Raw genomic sequence first — 19,292 nt, forward strand, 5'->3', positions numbered from 1 at the left:
GGCCAAGAAAACCTAGAGAGAGAGATGCTTACTCATTGTCATTTTTGTCAAGTGTCAAGTGAAATGAGTTTGAGTTTTTCTGCAATTTCAATACTTTTTAATAGCATTTGAAAATTTAGAAACAATGGAGGCTATGGAAGTTGTTGTTCCTGAAAAGGTAAGAATAATCAGAGATTGTGTCAGTTTGATGTATCAGAATGAATAAGCGTAAAATGGTAAAAAAAAATGTTTGATTGATTTTCACTAATATTTAACTTGCAGGAAGAAGGTAGCCCTTCAGACGCAAAACAGACCTTACAGGACGTGGATATTGAAGATTTGTATACCAAATATAAAAAGTTACAACAAATGCTCGAGTTTTTAGAGGTTCAAGAAGAATATATCAAAGATGAACAAAGAAATCTGAAGAAGGAATATTTACATGCCCAAGAAGAAGTGAAGCGTATTCAATCAGTTCCTCTAGTAATTGGTCAATTTTTGGAAGCTGTTGATCAAAATACTGGTATTGTTGGGTCCACTACAGGTAATGTTTCAATTTATATTTTTCTTGGAGTCCAATTAGCTACCTAATTGTAAAAATGCATGACTCTAAAATCAACAGTTCAAAACTGAGAGACATCCAGTTTTTCTCTCGATGTACCAGTTGGGACATTTATTTTGCAACTATTTTTTTATTTATCAAAAAAATATTTATATATTTATGAACTATTAGATTTACCTACTGTTTCCAAAAATGTGCATTACATTGCATCCACCTGCATCCTGAATTTCAACACAAAATTACAAATTGATTATAATGGATATTATTTCGTTTTCAAAATAGTAATTATTTTGGCATAAATAATTTTGCCTTGATTGAAATAGCATTTGGAGAAGTAAAGTAATTAGCCTTACATATATTTTTTTAACATTACTATTTATATATTTAGGAATCTTTTTTTTTATAATTCGATTCTTTATTTGAAACTATTTTTTAAATCATTTTCAAAATTTATATGTAATGCTGCTTTTATATTCTCTCTATTTGCACACTAATTTGTGCCAACTGTCTATGACTTTTCACAAATGTATGTTCATTATGTGATTAAATAAAAATCTATCTATCTATGTATTTAATTTGTACTGAAAATGGCCAAATAAATTATTATTATACACCACAGCCATCATTTGAACTTATCAGACAATTCGAAGCTTTATAGGGGAGTTTTACAGCCTTTTGGATGCAGAGTAGTTTCACCTATATTCAAGCAACTGATCTCATTTTTATTCAAGCATGCCCTACTTGAATATAAATAAATGTTATCAAATAACTTTCTCAATATTTGTGAACCCTTTCGAATATTCTTATTAAATCAAGTTTGATACTACGGTAACTTAAAGGTCATATTGATTACATATCAAACTCACTGAAAATACTGAAATTTGTTAAATTATCTACAGATGAATTTTCTGTAAATACTTTTGAAAAATTGTATTGTTCTTTGGTATGCTCATTCTAAGCATTCAATTGCGGAATATGGAATTCTCTACATCAGACACATATTTCTAGGATTGAGAAAGTACGAAACAAAATTCTGAGATTGTGTCTTGAGCTTGGACATCAGAAGACCGACTAAGAGTTCTCTGATGTTCTGCTACTTTTGAATTTGTCTAATTTGACGCATCGCTGAGCCAGATTGACTTCTACGTAAAGTTATGAAAGGTGATAAGAGTTGTCCAGGTTTAATGCAGTTTATTGATACGAATGTGAATTCCAAGAGAACCAGAGAGTTGGAGATGTTCAAGGTTCCTTGCCATGCTACTAATTTATGGCTTGAACGAAATCATCACTAGAATTCTCAGGATGGTAAACAAGATAAGTGTCGTTATTGATGTATTCGATTTTTCCATGTACTCACTCATAAGTCAGATACAACATATTCACCTTCTATGAAAAAACTTCCTCTTATTATCAATAATCAATTAATATTTATGTAGGTATTTTTGGTTTCCAGTTCACTATATGTTTATTGTAAAATGGCATGTCCGCAATGGGCTCATTCAGGATAATTTATATTTTTATTGAAAATTATATAATATTATAAAAGTAAATGATATCCCAAGTATCCCACACAATTTTCCGGTTTTTATGTCAATTAACAACTGAGCAAGATCAATTGAAAATGTGAGATCGCCCGCGATACATTTTGACGTTACACCAGGCAACGAGCTTTGAGCGGTGGCAACAGGGCCTGTAGTTGGAGATTGTGAATCGCTGCCATCGCCGCCAGCACTCCCTTGTCGCCGACGTCAAGCTTGACCACACTCAACTATTAATTTGAGGGGGAAGATTAAGAGTGAAATTTCAGATTTTTTGCAGATGTTCTATTTGAAACATAAACTTTCAAATAATGAAATGAAAAAAAATTGTTAAATGAGCCCATTGAATAAATGAATACAAATAGGTTTTTTGGGACAGGTGTCGCAATGACGACATATCAAATTTCATAAATATACTTGAGGATTTTCTCTCTTTCTTTTACACAGTCTTCTAAAGAATGCGCATCTAGTGGGCGGAACCATATCGAAATTTAGAAAGCTATTCATACATTTGACAAGTTATTCTTTTCGTCGATTTTGCTGCTAATTTCCATCTTTGCTCCACCATTAGTTTCTTGTATAGTAGTAGTATTTATTCGACAATGGATAAAGTGTATTATACAAGTGACAAGTCATAAAATATGCTACAAATAAATCTATAAATAAAATCTACCAGTGGTATTTAGACAAAAGTGTTTTTATTCATTTCATTTAACTGTATGTATGCAATTCATGTATTGTATTGTAGCATATTTTATGACTTGTCAGTTGTATAATTTTATTTAAGGGATCATGAATTACCATAAAGTAAACAAGTCGTCAATCACACATAGCATACATACAGGAGGACTATAATGATTTAAAATAAAAATTGATATTTGTGTAACAGATACAAAGACGATTGAATGAGAAAAAGGTAACTATCGTGGGGAGCAATACAATGGTCAAAGAAAATGTAAAGGGACTTTCACCCTTTTCGAGTTATACAGAAAGGACTCAGTATTATTAGTATATTATTAGTATTATTAGTATTAGTATTATTAGTGCAATATGGCGGCCGTCAAAAGTGTTGGTTTAGATGGGTCGAAAAAATGTTGCAATTATTGTAAAAAATACATCAATTCGGGGTTATGCTGTATCACCTGTGATTCTACCTACCATAACAGTTGTGCAAAACGAGTTAAAGTATGTTGTGATGTGTTTCCTAACATAATATACCAGGCAGCAGATCAAAATACAGAGGTTCTATCTGAAGTGGATTACTTGAAAGAGGAGAACAAGCTCCTAAGGCAGATACTTTTGGACAAGGACACAATTATCAGTGATAAAGAAACTCTCATAACACTTCTCAAAGAAAAAATAACTTTGTTAGAAAGCAATTCACTTCGTTTATTGGTAAATCCATTATCTGACAGGGCATCTCTTGAAATTAACTCATTTAATTCCACTGGTGCGACAAAAAAAGCTGAAAATAAAAACTTATCTCAGCAAACAAACAAAAGTAGCAAAAAGACATCAAAAGAAAACAAATGGGCGGACACAGTTGTCTCTATGGAAATACAGGATGTCCCAAGCAAGACAGAAAACAAAGAATTTCAGCTGTTGCAAGAAAAAACATTAGTGAAGTGCAGTGAAATTATTCACTTGAATGACGATCTTGAAGCTAGCCATGACAGCAACCCCAATGATAACAATTGGAAATCAGTCTCTTACAAGAAACACATAAATAAAAAAATTGATGGGTCACCATTTCCTCCTAAATCGTATGGCACAGGGCAACCGAACAACCTACTCCCAGTTGCACCAAAAAGAAATTGGATTTGGATTGGTGGTCTTGATCAGTGCACCACCCTTGAAAATGTTAAACGATATTTGAGGGAAGCGTTTCCAGATAAAAGCATTGACTGTTTTGACCTGAAATCTAAATACAAAAAGAAGTGCTTCAAAATAGGAAGTTTCGATTTATCTTTGGACGAACTTCTGGATCCTGATAACTGGCCCTCTAATTTATCTATACGTCCCTTTCACGATCAGTGATCAACAATATGCTACATATACCTCATCCGAAATCTCTGCTGATGGTAACTCAGGGTTTTTATCCGAGGAAAAACAAAGTAATAACTATTCATTAAAAATACTTCAATTGAATGCACAGTCAGTGACTAATAAAATTAACAAATTGGAAGTTCTCGCATCAGTAGAGAAACCGGACATTATTAGTATTGTTGAACACTGGTGTGATATTGAAAATATTGAGTTCATGTCTATACCTGGTTATGAAATTGTATCCAAATTTTGTCGCACAACTCATATACATGGGGGAACGGCAATTTATGTTAAATCATCCAATGCATCGCGGAGCCTAAATTTTGGGAGATGGTCCGAAGAAATCCATTGCGAATGCAGTGGGATACAATTAGTTATAGAGGACAGAAAGATTTGTATACTTAGTATTTATAGATCTCCAATCGGTAACTTTGATACGTTTTTGAATAAATTATTTTGCATATTAGAGAACAGTGTAGGCTATGCTGATGATATCTTTGTTTGTGGCGACTTGAATGTCAATTACCTAGAAAATACTACTGAAAAGATCAAATTAGATGAACTACTACTCAATTTCAATTTACAAGTGACATCTTTGACTCCTACTAGAGTTTTTACCAACCAGTCAGGGAAAACTTCATCTACTAAAGTCGATTACATACTAACAAATGTTGAGAACATGTTTTGCAAATCCAATGTTTATGAAGGTAGTTTCAGTGATCACAAAGTATTCACAGTTACTTATAATATGCCATTAGAAAAATCTAAACTTATTGAACAATCTTATGTTATTTATAGAGATGTATCAGAGCACAACATGAAACAACTCTCCTCGACATTGTCCAAAACCAGTTTTGATGTAATATATAACAAAACTGATATAGATGAGAGCTTTCTGGCCTTCATGAATATTATAAGTGATGCTATCGATAAATGTTGTCCGACCAAAAAACACAAATCGTCCGCTAGTAACAAACATAACTGGATAACTCCTGAAGTGAAACAGGCCAGTCTTGATTTAAAAAGTATGCATTGGTTATGTAAAAATATAGGCAACAAAGATTCTCGTGCTGCATACAAAAAAGCGAAGAAAGACTATGAATCATTAATAAAAGCTTCAAAGTTGAATTTTCACGAAAATGTAATTAAGAATTCTAACAATAAAAATAGAACAGTTTGGAACCTAGTTAACAAAGAAACGAACAGAAAACAAATCCAAAGAGATATTACTCTCAACTATAATAATAAAGTAATCTCAGACAGAGATCATGTTGCGAACATATTTGGGGACTATTTCTCTTCAGTAGTAGAAAATAGCTTAGCAGACCATTTTGGCGACAATAGATCATCCGTATGCACGGTTTCTGGAATTGAATCGAATACTTTTTTCTTTATGCCCGTTAACGAATGTGAAATTGACGCAGTAATTAACAATCTAAAAAATAAAAAAAGTACAGGAATTGATAATATATCAGTGAGAATTTTAAAAGAAATTAAGTTACACATTTCAAAACATTTAGCTTATTTGTTGAATCTATCAGTCACAAGTGGCAAATTCCCTTCAATTCTAAAAACAGCCATGATCATACCAGTTCATAAGAAGAACGATACATCGGATATTACAAACTATCGCCCCGTGGCCCTGCTTAGCATTTTCTCAAAAATTTTTGAAAAGGTTGTGAATGAGAGAATATTGAGATTTTTATCAAGGTTCAAGATCCTGTCCGATTCTCAACATGGTTTTTGCAAAGGCAAGTCCACTCAATCAGCTACTTGGAGATTCTTAGAAATCATATACGCTTCTTTAGATAGGGGTAAGCATGTTGCAGGAGTATTCTTCGATCTGTCACGTGCGTTCGATTGTTTAAATTTTAAATTCATCGAGAGCAAATTATATAATCTAGGATTTAGAGGGGACTTCCTAGAATGGATCATTGACTTTCTTACAGATCGTAGGATGTTCGTCAAGATTAAAGATATGAAATCAGACTATCACGATATATGTTCTGGAGTTCCTCAAGGCTCTGTGTTAGGTCCGCTGATCTTTCTATTGTTTGTTAATGATCTACCTACTTATTTCACCAGTAATGAACATGCTCTCACTCTTTTCGCAGATGACACGTCTTTAGCTGTATCAGCAGAGAGTCAGGAGGAATTAAAATCAAAAACAGAGGAATTAATATCACTGTTCTTAAATTGGTGTGAAAGGAACAATCTGATTGTAAACTTGACCAAAACAAAATATATCTATTTTAATTTAAAAAACGATCCGAAAAAGCAATCGCTTGCCTTACTAATCAATGGAATGACACTGGCATGCACAAGTTGTACAAAATTCCTTGGCGTTCATGTAGACAACTGTTTGAAGTGGTCTGACCATATCACAGTTGTTTGTAAAAAAATCAATCAAGGGTATTATGCAATCTCAAGAATTAAGAATTGTATGCCTTTACGCGCCATTTTAGATGTATATTACAGTCTGGTCTATAGCCATCTAAGTTATAATGTGATCCTATGGGGAAACAGTGTTGACAAAGATAGAGTTTTCATTGCTCAAAAAAAAGTCGTTAGGAAATTACTAGGCATCCCTTGGAGGGAATCATGCAAGACATTTTTCATTAGTCATCAAATTTTAACCTTTCCCTGCATCTACATCTTTAAAATACTTTTATATGTTCGCGAATGTATAACAGACTGTACTAAGAACTCATTCTATCATAGCTACCCAACTCGATATGCAGAGGAGTTGAGCATTCCTAAACATAAAACTATAAAATTCGAACATTCTCCCAAATATATGGGAATAAAATTATTCAATCGGTTACCAGACCATTTCAAACAGATGAAGACTGTAGCATTTAAAAAAGCAGTTAAAACATTGCTTCTTTCTAAGGCCTACTATAGTATTGGCGAATTTCTCTCGGACCATCTCGACTGAATGGGTTCATGCGGCTTTGGCATGACGTATTCAATTTTTATAACTACAATTGTTTTAATTTTTGTTATTCTGACTTATTTGTATAAATTTTTATTGTATTATTTTTATCTACTGATCTACAATTTTATCGTTTGATGTGATTTTTATCTGCTTAATACTGACCTATCCTATACGTTTGTCAACGTCTTTGAGGATGAATAAATATTATTATTATTATTATTATTATTATGTTTGTTCCCAAAATTCCCAACCATATCTTCATTCCAAACCTTTCCTGGAAATTGGTTTCTCTATGTAAATGTTCATTTGTATCATTCCACCTATAATGGTTGTTTCTGTTAAACCAACCATTGCTGGTGAATTTTAATGGTCCGTCCACATTATTTTTTCACAAATATTTTCAACTTTCCTATTACTACGTTTCGACCACTTCGCAGCTCATAGAGTGATTAACTTTGCGTATCCTGTAGCATTTGTATTTTTTCTTTTTTTAAATGTGTCTGGTAGATTTTATAGAAATCACTAGTTCGTGGCCAATTTCTCATAACAAACAATCTTGATTGTAAATATTTTTTTTACTAACCAATCCTGAATTCTACATATTTTTTTTTAAATATTGCTAATCTTTATGAGGTGATATTTGCTTACCCAAAACATTGATTTGGTTCCTCACACTTCAGTAACAACACATCTTTTAATTTCATTTTTGTCAAATGCACCACAATATCAAATTCGGAATAAGACGATTTGAGTATAGCTCACTATACATATTTCTTGCCAAAACAGGATTTCTATTTGATTTTTCGTAAGTAAAAAGCATATCAGTCCTTTCGTCATTTGAATACATCTTTAATATGTTATGAAGTAAGATGCTATTTAATCGTACCAAATTACACAACAATCATATTTTGACCAAAAACTAATATTTTCGTTACTTCCACGATTGAGATTTATAAAAATGTTGTATATATAAATTGATTCAGATTAGGTTAGGTTAGGTCCAAAGGGAGTGGGTCTATTTGACACTCCACCGCAACCCGCAAGGGTTTATTGTGGCTCACACCTATTCACCCTCGACCAAATAAACCCAACTTCTTAACGAAGCCAATTAGTTTGTATGGTGAGTGGTCTTTCAGGTCATATGGTAAGAGTATGGTTCTGCCAAACTCTAATAACCGGATTCGGTCCCCAGCGGGGCAGGCACAAAGTATGTGCTCTGCTGTTTCATCATTTCTATATGATGATTCAAATGACAGTAACCTGTAAGAAGGCCTGTTAGACATCGTAGTTCATTCCTACTGTAGTCCAACTGTTTGGTATCAAGCTTCGAATGGTGAATAAACGCCTTGGATTGAGCCAATCCTGGAAGATTCTGCCAGAAGTTCATAAATCTTCTTGCCATCCAGGTGTTCAATCTTTGTGTGGCAAAGCCTAAAGCGATGCCAATGACAGGTTCTGGTCCGATAAAGCTGCTTGCAGCTTCATCGCAAGTTAGTCAGCATTGCAAGGGAGTCAGCAGCCTCATTGCCTTCCAGGCCAGTATGGCCAGGAATTCAGACCAGAGACAATCTGTTAAGTCTTCCTATCGAGAAGAGTCGTTTTTGGCAATTTGCTACCAATTTAGACGTTACACGGTAGGAGCCAAGTTCTTCCAACGCCGCTTGACTGAGAATATTTTTATTGACTTGTGTATGAGGTTGGATTCTTCCAATCTCTCCGCACACAATTCAATAGCGTAAATTTCCGTTTGAAATACTCTTAATATTTCCTTCTCCCGAAGGATCCAGTCCTCTCTAATCAGGAATAATACTTTATAAGGCAGTTTCTAGTTGACAGTTGGAGGCATAAAGTCAGAGGTCATTTCTAGAATGCTGTGACTTGTAGTATCAACCAACAGTCTGTTGCATTCTGCATTAAATTTATTTGTGCAATTGGCAATGTCCACAAATCTATATGCAGTCCATCTAGCCTCTAGCCTCTCCAGAAAAATGTGGTTTGATGTATTCATTGGTTTGACAATCATCACATAAATCCATTGGATTTGTTTGGGACCTAAACCCCAAGTTTTACCACAAATCCTTCGACATATCCATAGGAACAGTCTCGCTTTGTGTAAAATTTTTTCCAGGTGAGCGTTCCAGGTGAGTTTTTTATCAATGCCAAGATATTTCACCTCCGTTTCAAATGGAATGACCTCACCATTGCATTGAAGGAAAGTGGCGTTAGATCTTCCAATTTTCTCTTCCTGATAAAGGGGATTATCACAGTTTTGCTGGGGTTGTTGTTCACAGTTGTTGTGACCCTGAACCTAATGGCCTCGCCTTAAAGAGTCGTAGTGGCAGTTCTGTTTACTAGCATGGCATAGATCCAGCCAATTATGGTCGATTCTATACCTTTCCTAACCAGTGATGATCCTATAGATTTGGGTAGTTCATTGTCAAATGCTCCTTCAATATCGAGAAATATAGTCACGGCAATCTGTTGTCAAGGAATTGGTACATTTTCTCTACAAGGTTGTTTAATGCTAAATCTGTCGATTTGCCAGTTTGATAAGCATACTGGAGGTTATTCAGGTAGGGGGTGCATATAGTGCCACCCTCCTGATGTGTCCTTCCAGGATCCTCTCAATACCTTTCAACAGGAAGGATCTAAGGCTAATTGGTCATACCGATTTAGGGTGTGGGTCTGTCCGACTCATTTTTGGTATATATACCACACTTGCTGCCAACCAACAGGGTGGTATATAGTTCCATGCCAGACTAGCTCTATAAAATTTAATGAGAATAGGTGAAATTATTTCCAGTCAGTTTTGAAAAAATGCTGGAAATATGCCATCCTCTCCAGGAGATTTGAAGGAGGTCAGAATATGGACAGAACAATATTAAGCCCAGCTAAACAGATAAGTACATGAATATTGAGTAAATGTAAATATATAATGCTACGTAATGAACATTGATAGCCATTTCGTGTTGATTTCAATAGCTTGTTTACACAAAGATACATACCAATTACTCAATAGAGCCTTACATTTATTGTTACATCGTTATAGTACATTTCAAATACAATAAAATTTTCCGTTTTCATCTATTTGTGAAAAAACAAAAACAGAATTTATATTAAATAGTATCAGTGATACCAGACAAAAGGAAGCTAAATGAACTAGTTTATTAAAAACACTCTTTCCTCACCCGAACAAAAATACTATCTCTCGACGCTTGTGTCGCTAAAATCTGTTTTTTCCGTTAACCACCTGTAGCCCCCTTACGAACAACAGACCTCAAAAGTCAAAACTTGTGCGAGCTACGGATAAACAAGGTTTTACCTTTTAACGTGCAATTTCTAGCACGGGTTGGACGATAGGCAATGAAATTCGATCGTCCGGCCACGAACCTCCGTTTCACCTGACGTTCGATTGAATGAGTGGAACAAACTACTCACGCCAACCCAACTAGCTACCGTTGGATGTGTCATTAAATAAGTTCGTAAATTTATAAGTGTGATACCCATTTAACTGAAACATAGGTGTAACAACATTTATATAACAGTAAAATATTTCAGTTTATCCTTTTATATTATGAATAGGGTGAGTCTCATATTTCAACCTAGAAGCACTTCAATATCTATAGGTCTCATACCTGAAATATTATTGGTACATTATTTTCATTAACGTAGATGTAGAAGGCTTTAGATGGTACATGTTATGAATATCTTTTTTTTTGTTATAGGTTCCAATTACTTTGTTCGTATTCTCTCCACAATCGATCGGGAACTTTTGAAACCTTCAGCAAGTGTTGCTCTTCACAAGCACAGTAATGCACTTGTCGATGTGCTTCCTCCAGAAGCAGATTCCTCCATAAGTATGCTGCAAGCTGATGAAAAACCAGATGTACAGTATAGTGATATTGGAGGAATGGATATGCAGAAACAAGAAATTAGAGAGGCAGTTGAATTACCACTTACTCATTTTGAGCTATACAAACAAATTGGTATTGATCCACCTAGAGGGGTGTTGATGTATGGACCTCCTGGATGTGGAAAAACCATGTTGGCAAAGGCTGTTGCCCATCATACAACAGGTAATAATAGCATAATGTTCTTAGTAAGTAGAGTAAATATGTTAAATGCTGCCCTTCTTGTCATGTATATATATGGTAACTTCATTAAAATATTTAGTAATATCAGACATACATTGCCTACCTATAGATTAGTGGAACTGAAATGAAGTTTAACTTTTTTTTATCCTAATAGCTGATAAACCGTGAAACAACTCTGATATTTTTTTCGCTCTAACGGAAAAAATAGAATTAAGTAAATCAAAACTTTGAGATTAACTCTGCTATTTTCCACATATAGATATCGTAATTGCGATTGTTGTGATATCCTGATGGCTAAATACTAATGAAAGACACATAGGGTTATTTGCAAAAGACATCTATCTGTAGGGGTTAATAATGATATTTATCTAAAAAAATAATCACCTAATTTACAAAACTATATGAATTAATTAATAAGTACAAAGCATCATATTAACAAATTTACATAAATGGATCTATACGGCTAAGAAATAAATTAGTTATTCACGAACATATTTAATTTCATTTCCAAGTAAATTATGCTTGAACTGGAGAAGACTACCTGCATTTTTTACAGTACCAGGAAGACTATTGAAGTGTTGTAAACTTATGAAAATAATAGTTTTTGTGATGACCTGACTTGGTTAGGTACATGAATCTGTGTTCTGTTTTTTGTATTATGATAAATATTATATTATAAATGACATTCAAATAAGTTGGTGATAAGTTATCTACTATTTTATGAATATCAGTCATAGAAAGTAAATCCGTTTTTTAGTTGGTATCAAGTTTGGCATTTCTAATATCAAATTTATTGGAATAAAAGGATGGTGTCCTTGTGTTTGATGTCATGGTTGTGAATCCTGGAGCCACTATTATATTTATTTTTATGTACAAACAATATTACTTCTAGAATATAAATGGAAGGTAATATAAGTATGACTCATTTTATAAAGATTGGTTTAGCATGGATTCTGGAATCAACTTTTTCTGAATCTTTCATTATCTTTTTTTTGGAGAATGAATACTTCACTTGCAGGTGAGGAAGTACCCCATATCAGTATTCCATAGTTTATGTGGCAGTGAGCCATACCAAAATATGCAATTCTCAGCACATCATTCAAAACTAAACTCCTCATTCCTCTCAATGCGTAGCAACACCTTGAGAACTTGTTACATAACGATGCCATATATCCATTCCAATTTGATTTATTGTCGAGGTGGAATCCTAGTAAACACACCCTTTTGTCACCGTCAGACATTTAGGATCTATCTGCGATAGTTATTTCCTGAGATTTATTTGCGTTCAAGCATAAAACATTATCGCTGAAGTATGTTTCGCTTTTTGTTAGTGTTTCACATGACAACTGATCTAGCTCCTCCACTTGTTGGTTACTTATGACAAAAGTTTCATCATCGGCATATAAAAAAAAAACACATCTGTATCAATACAATATGTAGAAGGATCACTTATATAGATTTGAAATGAAAGGGGTCCAAGTACGGACCCCTGAGGTACTCCATGCTTGACAATTTTGGTATCAGATTTCACATTGTTATATAATATGTATTGCAGCCTGTCTGTTAAAAAAGAATGTATTAGGTCATATGCTATGCCTCTAATACCATATTTTTCAAGTTTTCTCAATAATATGTCATGTGAAACACTGTCAAATGGTTTAGATAGACCACAAAGAAGTAAGCCAGTGCAGATACCCAAATCTTTATTATGAGCAATGGTGTGAACAATTTCCATCATTGCTTGTGCATCAATCTGAACCCATATTGATCACCATTCAAGTATCTACTCCCTTCAAAGAAATCAAGAAGTCTGTTTTTGACTAGAATTTCAATAATCTCTGATATAATGGTAGTTATGATAATAAATCTAGAGTTATTGCAATCATTAAGATCTCCAGTTTTTAGATTGGTGTTGCTCGGCATAATTTTAGGTTCGTTGGAAACATTCCACATGAGAAGCAAATATTTGTGCTATAGGCTTACTAAGAACATCACATGCCATCTTCACTATAGCAATTACAGTTTGCACTTCAGTTTCATTTGTTGGCTTCAAGAAAAATGAGCCTTTCAGTGAAATCTTCATCAGATCTGCACCATCAGTACATGGGACAGTAATATTTGTAATCAGCTCATCAATTGCAGAAGTTGAATAGTCATTGAAAGTATCAGCAGAAATATCTGAATTTTTATGGAAGACTTGTGACTTTCCATTAAATTGATTCATTATTGACCACGTTGTTTTACCAACATTTTCAATGTTCAAAATGTTGTCATTATAACAACTAGATTTAGTTTCTTTTATTTTACTCATGTAACTATTTCTCATGTTTCTCATGAGATGGAACATTTTATGCTTTTCATCCTTTTTTTTTCATTTCTATTGACTTTGTTACACAGTTTTTTTGGAAATGAAGTGTAGTTATTATTTTTAGTTAACTAGTTTAGTGATCAAATAATTTTCCTGAAAAAGCAATTGTTTTCTTGCCGACGTTTCGAATTTGATTAAGTTATTTTTCAGGGCTCGAAAAGTAGTTTCTGCATGTTGATAATATTACTATTTATAACCATCAGACATATTAGATACATATTAAAAAAATAAATAAAAAACATTGCAACAACCAAACTTCCGAGACAACACCAACACAAAATGGCATGAAACATGTTATTGAAAATCAGTTACGTTATCACTTAGATAAATATTCAATTTTGCTTGAAACTCAATCTGGTTTCAGAGAAAATTGTGGTTACATTACAGCATAGCTCAAAGTTACAGACAGTGCATTCACTTTACAGGATACTGGAGAGCTGAACGCTCTTGTACTTCTGAATTACTCAAGAGCATTTGATACTATTAATCATTGCCTTTTATTAGCAATTTTGAACTACATTGGATTGAATGATGGTGCAAGGCTTTTACTAAGCGATTATCTGTGTGACAGAATTCAAGCCGTAAAGTTCCACAAGGAACAATCTTAGGTCCTCTGTTGTTATCGGTGTATACCTCATATGCAGATGCAAATGACCACTGTCTCCAAATGAATCCTTCCAAATCCGTAGTGTTACTGTTTGGATCTAAGGCTAAGCGTTTAAAATTTCTGAAAGATTTTGTTATTAAAATTAACAATGAAATCCTCACAATAGTTGACAATGTCAGAGACTTGGGTTTCTATATGGACTATGCTGAAACTAAACTCAAGAGAATCATGTAGAGGCAAATTCACTAGTCTTAAAGTACTAACACTTATAGGAGTCTATATACAGGAACCCTTGTTATTCCTTTTTAGAAACAAACATCTTTTTGAAAATAGTCTACCACAAAATGTATATAACACTAGAAATTTTTACTATGTATACCCAAAACATACACTAACTGTTACAAAAAAGCGCCCGTTCTATCAAAGCATGAAAGCGTTCGACAAACTCCCCACCAGCATTAAACAAATGAATAAACTTGGTGAATTCAAAAAGGGAATTCATAAGATTCTATTGAATATAGAACCCTATACTATAGCTGAATACCTCAGCCATACTGTCTGATATCTATCTTACTGGTGACGTTATTTCTGTTTTTGTAACCTTTTGTGATTATTCTTCAGAAATCAGAATTGTTGATCTTGTCCCAACCTACCTTTGGCGATGTGATTTATGGTCCTTGTTTGAGTGTAAAAGATAAGTCATGATTACAAAAAATTCAGAATTTGTGTATCAGATTCATAAAGGGTTTGACAAGATATCATTCCCATGTATCAGTTAAACTTGAGGAACTCAGTTGCCTGAATATGAAAAAAAGAATATTCCTTCATAGTGCATGTACCTTTCACAAAATTTTTATAGAAAAGATACCTGAATATCTATATAGCAAAATATCATTTTGATTGCAAATTTACTCTGTAAACATTCGACAGAAAAATCGAATCCATATCTCACGACACAATTCAAGCTTATTTAAACGTTCATTTTCTTATAATATAGGTAGTATCCTGAATGCATTGCCTCAGATATTATAAATACCTCTTATTAAAAGTTCAAAAAGAACGTTTTTGTACAACTGTCATTAATTTAATTGATCATTAGTGTTGAATGTCTTTAAGCTTATTCTTTTCTTTTTTATGTTCCATTTGGTATTTTATTAATAGTTTGTGGTGCACTGGACTAATGAAAAATAAATAGGTTTATTTATTTTCAAGCAATTACAATAGTTTATATCAAGGATTTTACTTGTTGGGTTCATAACTGAACTCTAATGCTTGACTGGTTTCAACAATTGAAACTTTCTTGATGTACCATTTGGGATTTTATAATAATTCTGTAGTGTACTTGACCGATAAATAAAATAAATTAAAAGTGACATTTTTAATGGTTGTCAAGAGTATTAAAAGATGATGTTTACAAAGTAGCGTGTTAAAAATATTTTTAAAACGATTTTTTTCAACCAAATAACAATAAACAAAACATAATTATTCAATGTTCAAGGAAGTTTTATTATGAACAATATATAAAGGTACAATTAAATTCTGTTACAAATGTATTATATACATTAATTACATTATTTTTATTATTTATGAACATTAATATGAAAAGTACAATTAGAACAACTGCTGAATTATTATAAGTAAAAATGTATCAGAAAAGTTAAACTCCATGATGAGTTTGTTATGTATACATGAATTGATGACAATTAACCGAACTTGTTTTTTAAAATAAAGGGGATATCTGTCAAAAATAAGCAAAACGTAAACTTTATCCTAGTTGCATAAAATTTGTCATATGGATATAAAATTGCCGTAGAAACAACTTTTTCAAGTAACTTTTTGTTAAATTCGATCTAGAAACGCACTTTTTCAATTAAAAAAAAAGTTGAATTTGACAAACACTGAACGTCAGTGGGTCGCAGTTGGCCGCATCATTTTAAGTTAAATTTAAAGCACAAACAAGTGCCGAAGTTAAACTTCATTGAAACTTTTCGAAAAAAAGGTTTCCCTTATGGTGCGCACTTTAATGGTGACACTGTATATTTGAACTATCTGAGTTGACAATTTATTAAGCATTTACATTTAATGATTGAAGTGAAGAAGACGATGCTGTAACGCTGGAGCTAGCTGTTGGGATTATTCTTTCAGCAATAGCCTTTTTATGATAAATAGATTGATCGATGTAACCTTCAGCTACTGTTGTAGACTTCCATCCTCCGTGCTTCTTTATATCCGTTATATTTGCCCCTGATTCTACTAACAAAGAAGCAGAAGACCTGACACAGTGACCTGTATATTCCTTTGGTTCCGAGAGGTAATTTGAACAATCAATGATTTATCCATTAATTTAATGTCTTCTATCATTAAATGGTACAGCTCTTCACGCTGGCAGGCTTCATATATTCCGAAAATAGTAGCAACTTTTATCATCAAATATTTTTCATCTGGCGTGTCATTTATAAACCTCTAGACTTATTCAGATGTGAGAGTATTTGATTTTTTGGGCCTATAACTTTCATTTTTCTGCTTTAATAATGCTATTACCTTGAAATATTTGCTTGTATCAACACTATTTTTAACGAGCGCTCTCGACTTTATCATTGAAAACTTGCTCCACAAAGTTGACGAGTTCCATATTTTTGATTTCTCTTCTAGATAGGCTAAGAAGACGGTTTCGCTGAAATTTCCTTTGACGTTTTTAAGTCTACACCAGCTACGAAAATTAGAAAATGTGATGTCGTACTGCTGAGCCGATTTTTTTGGTAACAATTCAATTGAAGCTCTTTTTGCAAACTCTTCAATATCGTCAGGAATACACAATTCCTCACTATTGTTCTTCATTATGCAAGACATTAAACACCAGCAAGAACTTTAAATGTGACTTTAAATAAAACGTGTGAGCTGTAAACAATACTGTTTGTTGGTAACCAGGTGATTCGGCGTCACCTGACACGGCCATTTCACAGCAAATGCAATAACATGAAAATAGTTAACTGACAAGAGATGTTAAAATGTGTTTTTATGGGAGTATTAAGTTTATCTATTTTATTATGAAAACAGGACAGTTATACAAAAAACTCTGCATGACATTTGTGTTGAAAGTAAATTTTATTTTGTTCGTGAAATACCTCAACTCGATACCCTCGTTTCGAAAACTTTTTCACCTAACTTTCAACTCTCATATCATATATAGCTATTGTCAACTTTTAATAAGAGATCAAATCTGATGTACCGTTAGTTAACATAGTATTTCCCAACTTTTCTAATTGATTTTACAATCACATCTGAACCATGTAGTTTTAATTTATTAAAATTAATTAAACACTTTCACTAATTAAATTTCCTTGGAGCAAACAAACAAGTATATTGACATTTGGTTACTTTGGATAAGGTCTTCTAAATGAATGTAAACTAGGAGAACCTTGTAGGTTAAGTTAGGATAAGGTAGGTTAAGCTAGTGTGGTGTCCAAGTATCTGATAATATTAGGGTCGAAGGTTAAGTGGTAGAACAGGACCTCACTAGTTTATACATAGTGGGCTACTGAACTTCGCCTTTTAGGTCAGCAATTATGTGTAAATGAATGTAAAACACATTTGTTTTGTTTTCCATGCTGTTCCAATAAAGACATATTATAATTATTGTTATTATTATTGATGTTCAATTTTTTTTAGCTGCTTTTATCCGAGTAGTGGGATCTGAATTTGTTCAAAAGTACCTTGGAGAAGGACCCCGTATGGTACGAGATGTGTTTCGTTTGGCCAAAGAAAATTCTCCTGCCATTATATTCATTGATGAAATTGATGCTATAGCAACTAAGAGATTTGATGCTCAAACTGGGGCAGATCGTGAAGTTCAAAGAATTTTACTAGAGTTGCTCAATCAAATGGATGGTTTTGACCAAACTACAAATGTTAAAGTAAGTAGGCTGAAGTGATTTCCAATGACTTAATATCATGGAGAGTTTTTAGTATGATGGGTATACTGCCACCCCTTGGTTTCATATTATTGAGGGGGTGATCCAATGTAAACAAATTGTGCAGATTATAGCCTGGTATTTGGGTCTTTGAAATAGATACATCATCTTCAAACAATGTTTCAGATATCATCACATTGTCACTCTTTTGTATACTCATATTAGGATTTTCAATTCATAAATCAATTATTATTATATATCTAAGACATATTCGTGTTATTACATCGCACCCTAGCAATAATGATGCCACAACTCAAACTTCTTTAAAACTCTGGTAAAATAAAGTTCTGTTCCATTATTTGGTTCCATATATTCTTTGGAAATATGTTTGAAAGTTAATAAAGGGGTCTTTATTTTCTAAATTTTTCTCCCAGCACATAGTTGTGGTAACTTGTTTTTCCTGTTGAACATCCATCGGTTATGTTTATGGAGTATGACAGTGAAGATATTTTTTCACAATAAGCAGGTAATGGCTCTCACACAATAAACAAGGAAAATTTGAACATGTATAATCCAGTATACATGAAACTTGAAAATCTTGTAGAACCATCACAATTTACTGAAGAAATTCGGTAAACATTTTGAATAAGGCATGTTTTATGAATCTTGTTGCTGAAAGTACTTTCCTTATCATTTGAAACGACCTGAAAGAGAGTAATTCACGTAAAAACTGTAAAACCTGTCAATCAGCAACTCGAAACATTTTTAGTTATTCTTAGTATCATCCTAACAATACATTATGTACATTTGTGATTATATTCTGATTGATGAGCTATTGCCGAATCTAGTCTATTAAGTATTATGCTATGTGATACCATTTACTAGATTTTTTTTCTTTTATCATCTATATGTAAAACATTTCTAAAACTATTTTTAATTTATAATTTAATCTGATTGAAATAAGATTATCATCATACAAAGAAGTAAAGTAATATAAGCTTGCACTATATTATCATATAGTGGAATTCTATTGTTCAGCTTTGTCGACTAACTTGAAAATTCCTCATATCAAGTTTTTTTTTTAGGTTATAATGGCAACAAATAGAGCAGACACCTTAGATCCTGCTCTGCTCAGACCTGGTCGTTTGGATAGGAAAATTGAATTTCCTCTGCCAGACCGTAGACAAAAACGTTTGATATTCAGCACTATCACATCAAAAATGAATTTATCTGAAGAGGTGAGTTTGTA

General features: G+C 33.1%; 1 protein-coding gene across 2 annotated transcripts in view; it reads left to right on the plus strand.

The window, feature by feature from the left end:
• Rpt3 (26S proteasome regulatory subunit Rpt3) overlaps window positions 1-19,292 on the plus strand; it is a 26,041-nt gene continuing 6,749 nt past the window's right edge. Inside the window, exons 1-5 of one of the 2 annotated variants that reach the window (XM_023163409.2) lie at window positions 1-157; window positions 262-523; window positions 10,789-11,139; window positions 17,802-18,046; window positions 19,129-19,281. In XM_023163409.2, the coding sequence (XP_023019177.1) occupies window positions 125-157; window positions 262-523; window positions 10,789-11,139; window positions 17,802-18,046; window positions 19,129-19,281 (1,044 nt within the window). In that variant the 5' untranslated portion in view covers window positions 1-124. Of the gene's footprint in view, window positions 216-261; window positions 524-10,788; window positions 11,140-17,801; window positions 18,047-19,128; window positions 19,282-19,292 lie in introns of both variants that reach the window. The other variant, XM_074185277.1, reaches the window with a different exon arrangement.

The sequence above is a fragment of the Leptinotarsa decemlineata genome, unplaced genomic scaffold (genome assembly GCF_025532065.1).
Source record: "Leptinotarsa decemlineata unplaced genomic scaffold, Ldec_3_MD MMD2_tig00026369_RagTag_RagTag, whole genome shotgun sequence".
Lineage (NCBI taxonomy): Eukaryota > Metazoa > Arthropoda > Insecta > Coleoptera > Chrysomelidae > Leptinotarsa > Leptinotarsa decemlineata.